This window comes from Netta rufina (genome assembly GCF_964035555.1).
Source record: "Netta rufina genome assembly, chromosome: 9".
NCBI classification, from domain to species: Eukaryota; Metazoa; Chordata; class Aves; order Anseriformes; family Anatidae; genus Netta; species Netta rufina.
In genome coordinates, this window is record NC_140132.1 from 26,147,982 (window position 1) to 26,155,855 (window position 7,874).

Sequence of the window (7,874 nt, forward strand, 5' to 3'; positions counted from 1 at the left end):
TCTCCAAAGTACTCGAAATCATCGTGCCAATACAATTAGACTCCAGATGTAATATTCAGTAGTAGATTCTGATTATGTTCCAAGGACTTGAAGTTAGAAGTAACACAAGTTTACGTGGGGTGACACGGCGCTGTTTAAGCAGCTCTGCCTTTTTGAAGCTAAGGGCTTCCAGCGCAGCTCTCCGCCAGCCGCCCCAGGCCCAGAATCGCCTCCCGCAGCTTCACCTCTGCAGCCCCAGCGCCCACAAGACCCACCCTATGCCGGGAGGACCGCAGCAGCCTCTCCCATGGCCCTTGTTCTGCCTCAGCTGCTGGTTAATTGGGTCAGTCTGGGCAATTTGCTGCGTTTCCATGAGTCCGTCCTGTACTAAGGTGGCTGTGCCCAGGAGGGGCACAAGCGCTGTGACAGCGAGCTCGGTACGCGCACTGTCGGTGAGCAGTGGGCACCCATCGGTGCTGCACTTCCCATCGCTGCTACTGGAGGTAGTCAGGCGGCTGCTCAGGAACTCTGAAAACCTTTTTCATATTCAAATAGAAAGAACTTCAGCCTGAAGCTTCCTGCAAAATCTTCACAAGGTTAACCAGTGCAGATAGCAAGTACAAGTGCATAGACTTGGAAAAATGAGCTTTTCACAGGAATAAGCAATATCCGTTTTAGGACGTATCACTCTATTAATCTTTGTTCTGGCCTGATCTGGAGACAAAAAATAGTAACAGGGGAAAAAACATCCCGGCGAGGCGATTAGCAGGGTTTGCTGTCTCCTCTCCCCCCTGGGGCCAGCCCGTTTAACTGTTACAGACCTTGCTGGTCAGGTAGGGCTTTGCTCCAACAGTGGGAAAGAGCAGACGCTTTGCATGATGCATTCTTCCCAGGTTTTGGAGGGATTAGAGCTCGCAAGACAAGCGAGTTGTGCTCAGCCTGCTCCAGACTCAGCCCTGCAACTGCAGGGCATGCAAGGAGCAGGCTGCTCTGGCAGGCAGACCTCTGCGAGGCGACCCTCGGCCTCACAGCCCCCTGCCCTGTCCCTGTGGGAAGGAGGGGAGCGGGATGCCAGGCAGAGGAAAGCCCAGCATGACCCCTTCTGCTGGGCTCACGCAGCGTGACCGAGGGTTTATTCTGTGGGCTGACACTATGAAAACAAATCTTCATTTCTGTCCTTGGACATAAACAGGAAGCCTGCGGTCTGCTGCCTGTGGAATCCCCTCCTTAAGCAGCAGCAGTTGTCCTGCAGATTCTCATCGCTCCGTGCCTCAGCACCACGGGACAGGCTGGGCTGGGAGGCAGCTTGGCAGGCCATTTAGTGCTGGCTGTGCAAAGCAGGGGCAGTTAAGATACTCTTGATCGTGATTTCATCTACTTTGTATCATATGAAGTGGATTCAAAACAAACAAACAAACAAAAAAATAGAGTAGAATAGAATAGTTCGGTTGTAAGGGACCTTCAAATCCTAGATGTTATGAAAACCTCTGAACTGACAGCAGATCATGTGTAGGTTTCATACTGATTTCAATTTGTATTAAAGATTACAATATGTGGGCGTTAATGGGCAGAAATGAGGAAAAAAATTAACCCCATGAACTGTAGGAAGCAAAATATAATCAATGAATAACAATTTGTTTCTGCATGGATGATGGTAGAATGCTTTTGTAAGTCTAAAGCTCATAAATAACTATTTACCTCAAACTTCTTTTGGCATCTTCAGTGAATGGTTTATATTTATTAAAAGATTCCTAACTGACACAGAGGAAAAATAGGTTAAAGGCATAATCATGAAATGTTTGATTTCATTTGCTAGTCAAAGGCTAATGCAGCACGAGGGAAGATGGAGCTTTTAGGTGGTCTTGTAGTTAGTTGATGAGCTGAATCTGGCTCCCACTAACACAGCCCGTTGTCATCATTGCTAATTAATTAACAATGCCAGCCAAAGCCCACAGGCTGTAATTGAGATTGCATAGTCTTTGCATATCAGATAGGTCAGAAAGGAACTTCAGTAAAGCGGCTTAGGGAAAGGCTTCTTCAATGATACCCATTACAAATAACCAAACGGATGTCCATGGACTGACTGTTTTTCACTACTGTAGTAAGTACCAAAAGGGAAATATTTAACAACAGACTTGCCAAGCTCCCCCGGAGCCCACGGCTGCAGCCAGCACACTGCCTTGGTTTTCATCCCAGCAGTGTCCCCCGTGCCCGAGCAGCCTCCCCGCTGCTGGGACAGCCCAACACACGCGATTCTGTGATGCTGCAGGTAACGAGCAGCCAGGTGGGAGGAGATACAAATTGGGTGTGATTGTGCAGTGCCTCTGACTAACCTACTGCAAAAACAACAGCGCCTTTTTTTTTTTTAAAAAAAAAAAAAAAAGCAGGAACTACATAAGATTGTGAGGATCAGCCTCAAGTTCCAGCAGGTCTCAGTGCTGGCTGTGGCACCTCGGTGTGTGCGCATCTGGGAACCGCATGGGAGTAGGATGTGGTTTGAGGGGTTAGCTCTCCAGGTCACAGGAGCTAAAAGAAGGAAAACAAACTGTGTGTGTAAACTGTGTTTAATGATACTTCTCGGGGTCAGCGGGAGGCTCCTGTACACCTCTGTGGGGTGAAGATGCTGCAGGAAGCTGCCTGCCCTTGCTGCTCAGCAGTAAAAAGGGTCTCTGTTAAATAAAATATCAGCACAGACCTCAGCAACGAACCGGGTGACCACACTGGTCAAATTGCAGAGTTCTCTTCAGTGAGGCAAGATGAAGCAGAGAGATCTTACAGCTGCTTCAGGATGAGTGCACAAAATCCACCCCAGGAGCTCAAGACCCCGGTTTGTGGGGAAGGTGCTGCCGTTTGCATCTCGGGGGGGATTTTCCCCAGCAGGCTCTCTGTGCAGACAGGTGGGTTTCTCCTGCAGCATGCCAAACCTGGGGTACCTGGGCTTGTACAGTTTGGTTGCACTTGAATTATACACAGCTTAAGAGCCAGCCAACTTTGCTGTATTAGAGAGGCACACTGCAAAAAGACTTTGAGCAACTACAGAAGGACCAGCCTGGGTGCAAGGCTTTTGTTCTGCTGCGTCTCTGCATTTAGGACCTTTTTTTGGACATGACTTGGTGGAACATTTTATTTCCTAACTGAAAGAAAAAAGAGACTACAAAACTCTGGGACATGAATACAATTTTAAACCTAGAGAAGCAGATCCAGAGCATATCATAGTTTAATGTGCTCCCTCTGCTTAATTCATCTGGCATTCTAAACAAGATGTGCCTCGGCTGAATGAAGTCTCAAATAATCACATAATAGAAGAAGTCATTTATTCTGAACCAGTCTCATTCTCTGGTGATATAAATAGGCTGTGCTATTCTACAGTGTTTTGTCAGTAGGGATTAATTAGCAATTGACCCTTGGTTGGGATTTTTTCACTCTCTCCATTTTTCATCTTACAGTGCTAAATGGGATCTTAACATTGCTTCAAGAAGCTATGCTTCCTAAGCAGTAGTTTAATTTATCTCTAGGCTATATATTAGTAGTTTAATTTATCTCTAGGTTATATATCAAGAGTGAATAGTCAGGGTGGAATTGAGTTTATTATAAAGATGTTCTGTTAGAAGACACAGTAATACAATGATTTAAACATGCTGTTAAATTTTCCATTAATGCCCAATTCTGAATATGAACACGGAGAACCACACTTTACATACTTTACATTTAGTTTTCTAATAAATAAGTTCAATAAATAGGGACTTTGCAGATTAAGAAGCTGTATGTCTGAACAGAAGCTGCTTTACAACGATGTCAAAAAGTAACGAGGGCTACTCCTGTTTGTTACCAACCACTGAAAATCAGAAAGCAAAATATAAATATTTTACTCTTACTATGAAGACTGGAGGAATGAGGATCTGCTTAAATCACCCCTAGGATTACACAGAACTTAATTTTGTACACTAAATTTATCATTTAAAGCATGCCTTCATACTGCTTTTAACACACAATATTTTCAAACACATTTCTTAAAAATATGAGAAATGAATGACTGCCCATGTAAGGTTTCATCTGTGCTCTGATCACTAGCTCTTGTATTACACAACATTTCAGCTTGACTAATTTTAGATGACCTATTCCACATTTGGAGAAGATATACAATAAACGGGTAGATTTAGTCTGTAGTATATTGCAACATCTTGTTAATACAGTAATTTGTCACAATACCAAAAGATTAATTCCCTCCCAATTATTTATACATATATATAATATAAACCATATATATATCGTTTTTTATAGGTATATTCTTGGGAAACAACTTTCATGTTCTCTGTAAAGATTGCCAGGAACAGAAATATTCTCGCACCAAAAGAAACCGCAGGTAACTCAGGTAATGTAGTTCCACTCCTCTACAAGGCACGGCCAGTCTCAGCAGACACGTTTCTGGCGCTCTACCCGTAAAGACCTGCAGGATGACCGCAACCACGAGCGGCCAAGGGCAGGGGCTGCAGCACGCAGTGCCCAGGCAGGATCAGGCTGCCGGCCCCTCTGTGCACACCACGCACCAGCAGCAGCTCACGAAGCGCACCGCTGCCCGCGGGTGCGAGGCAGGTGCCTGCACCGGCTCCCGGAGCCACCCACCCGCCCGCGCGGCGGTCTGCTGCGGGTTCCGCGTCTGCCACGAGCAGCCGCCGTGAACTGAAAGCATAATCATGCACACACGTCCGTAAGCCTATCTTTTGTAACACGCTGGCATTCGAAGACTGAATCATAAACGTTACCAAACTACCAAATAATTATCAACACTAGAAGTAGATGAAGAAATAATGAAACCGTAAAGGTGTGCCAGCCGCACCAGGACCTTGATTTACACACTTGTTTACAATGGCAAGCGAGCGAAAGGACAGCACCGAGGCTCGGTATGTGGACTGAGCATCAGAAGAGAAGATGCTGCTCTTTCTTACTTTTATTTCCTATTTTTAAAGGGAGGCTAATGAAGATCGCTTTGAGTGTGGGAGACTAAGTCACTGAAACAGAAGCACTTTGATTGCTTTCTTCCTTTAGGGGATTTACTTCATTTTACTTTATCTGACACAAGTCAGAAAGAAACGAGAACATTGTAAGGAGAAGGAAAGCTGAATTTTGACATGTTATTCTCCATTAAGATTAAAGTTCTTCCACTTACTTTGTTAAGTTTTTTTCTAAGATCAGAAAAAGAGGCTTTATCTAAAATGAGTTTGAGAGACTGATAAATTTTCCTCACACACTTGTAGCACTATCGCGTCCTACTCTGTCAAAGTGGAGGATTTTTGCAAACCGTTCCCAAATCTTTCGCATTAATTCACAAACTTGTATCTCCATTCTGCTTATACTCTGATAAAATATTGAGAGTCATTTCCTCACTTTTGGACTGCACATTGTGTTCACTTCTTCGGGATGATTTCCTGGTTGCCCTGGAAAGCCGCCTTCGAAAGGTGTCACCTGCCAGGAAATAAAGAATGGGGTCTACACAGCTGTTGAGGCTGGCCAGACCCCTCGTCACTTGGTAAGTGGCATAAACCTTATCGTTGAAGGCACACATTTGTGGAGTCTGAAAATCCACCCTGGCTCTTAGATTTAAGGTCTTCATCACGTGGAAGGGAAGATACGACACAGCAAAGACTGTCAACACAATAATAACCAGGTAAATCGACTTTCTCCTGAGAGGAGAGTTGTCCAAATCTTTGTAAATCAAAGCTTTCACAATTAGTCCGTAACAGCCAAGAATCACTATGAACGGGATGCAGAACATGAACACCGTGGTGCACATGCTGTAAATGAAGTAACTTCTCAGGTAATCATCGGTCGTGGTGTCGTAGCACGTAATGGTTTTATTTCTCCTTATCCCCGTTCCCGAGTAGAAGAGTATCGGCGAAATCACAGCCACCACGATGACCCAGACCAGGGTGCTGATATAAACGGCGTTCTTCTTCTTCAGCCTCCCCAGCGACTTCAGGGGGTGCACGACGCCCGTGTACCTGTGCACGCTGATGCATGTTAGAAACAAAATACTGCCGTAGAGGTTCACGTGGAAAATGAACCTCTGCAGTTTGCACATGATATCCCCGAAGATCCAGTCGGTTTTATTGAAGTAGTAAAAGATGAGGGCGGGCAGCGTCAAGACGTACAAGAAGTCGGCCAACGCCAGGTTGAACATGTAAACCGAGATGCCGCTCCAAGGCCTCATGTGGAAGACAAACATCCAGATCGCCACGCTGTTTCCCAAAAATCCAGTGATAAAGACTAGAATGTAGACGGTGGGCAGGTAGTAGAACTGGAAGCCGGTTTTGGTCAGGGAGCACTTGGTGGTGGCATTTCCCGCCGACCAGCCGCTGCCGGACAACAGGTTGGGTTCAGTTCCATTCAAAGCAGCAGAGATGAGGGCTTCGGTCATGATCTTTCCAGCAGAGTCACATAAGCCTGAGGTGAAGCAGCAAAGTCTCTACAGGGCCAGCGGCGCATCTGAAAGACAGCGACACAAGCGCAAAGGGAGCCTGGCGGGATGCACGGGCTGCCGGGCCGCCTTCCGAGCGCTCCCGGCGGGGGAGCCCACGCGTGCGGCTGGGCGCTGGGCTCGGCGCTGGGCTCCAAACCCCTCCCGGGGGGCGCCCCCTGCCCGCCGCGGCCACGGCACGGCTCAGCACGGCACGGCTCGGCTCGGCTCGGCTCGACACGGCGAGGCTGGACGGGACGGGACGGGACGGGACGGGACGGGAGGCTCGGAGCGCGCACCGAGAGCGCGGCGGCGGCCGCCCCGGGACGCGGCGCAGCTCCGGGCGGCGGTGCCGCGGGTGGGGGGCACCGGGGGCACCGGGGACGGGGGCACCGCCGCTCCGCCCGCGCCCCTCCGCCCCGCTCCGCTCCGCTCCCCCCCGCAGCCCCCGGGCAGCCGCCGCCGCCCTCGCCCCCCGCCGCCCCCCGCGGCCCCCCGGCGCCCCCACCTGCCTCCCGCTCGGCTCCGCTCTCGGCCGGGGCGCGGCGTCCCGCCCGCGGCTGCCATGGCCGGGCCGGTCCCGTGTCGGGGCCGGGGCTGCTGGCGGGTGGGCGGCCGGGAACCGCGGGACGGCCCCTGCCTGGCTCCGCCGCGGGGAGCGCGGCCGCAGCCCCGGTGCCGCGGGAGGCTCCGCGCCGGCCGCGGGCGGGGGCGGGCGGGGGCCGGGGGGGGCCGGCTCCCGGCGCCGGCTCTGCCCAGGGGCGCGCCGCCCGCCCCCCGCACCGCCCTCGCCCGCAGCCGGGCGGCGCTCGGGGCCGCTCCCCGCCCTCGCCCTGCCGGGGCCGGGGCCGCCCGGGGACCCTCCTCCCGGGCAGACGGACCCCCCCCCCGGGACAGACAGACCTCCCCCCGGGACAGACAGACCTCCCCCCGGCACCCCTCCCGCCGCCCGCCCACGCGGGACACGATCGCGGGTGGGCCCGGCCCCGGCGAGCCCCCGGTGCTCGGTGCTGCGGGGGGCAGCGGCTCCCTGGAGCCCCCGGGGGGGCCCGGCCGGTGGCAACCTGCTGGCTCCGGCGCACCGAGCCCGGGGCTGCTCCCAGCTGAAAGCTGCGCCGGAGACGGAGGGCTGCTGGTGCCTCATGAATATGTATTCCTCTCTCAAACTTTTGAGGCTGCCTGAATGATAAAACTACTTTGTCGAGAGAGCTTAATTGGGAAATCAGCTGCGCATTGTGCCCCTGTAGGAATATGCAAGGGGCTGCAGATGGAGTCGCCAAGTTGGCATTTACTCGGGGCCAAGTTACGCGACTACAGCTTTGAAGCAACTTCTTAGATTTTGTAATAATAAGACCTTTTCTTCTTATACATTCATTTTTTTTCTTTTTGTACTCATCCACTGGCTGCACATTTACCGTAAAGAATCGTTTTAGTTTTAATA

The 7,874-nt window shown here is 50.8% G+C and overlaps 1 protein-coding gene across 2 annotated transcripts; it reads right to left on the reverse strand.

Moving 5' to 3' along the window:
* Positions 1–3,547: 3,547 nt before the first annotated feature.
* P2RY1 (purinergic receptor P2Y1) lies at positions 3,548–7,146 on the reverse strand. Of its 2 annotated transcripts, none has more exons than XM_084291862.1 (2): positions 6,946–7,146; positions 3,548–6,462 (listed from the first exon to the last, which is right to left on the reverse strand). In XM_084291862.1, the coding sequence occupies exon 2, from the start codon at positions 6,392–6,394 to the stop codon at positions 5,303–5,305; it is 1,092 nt and encodes a 363-aa protein (XP_084147988.1). In that variant the 5' UTR covers positions 6,395–6,462; positions 6,946–7,146; the 3' UTR covers positions 3,548–5,302. The 2 variants fall into 2 exon arrangements, with proteins under 2 accessions (XP_084147988.1, XP_084147987.1); XM_084291861.1 differs by having other exon boundaries at positions 6,942–7,146.
* Between the last annotated feature and the right edge of the window lie 728 nt (positions 7,147–7,874).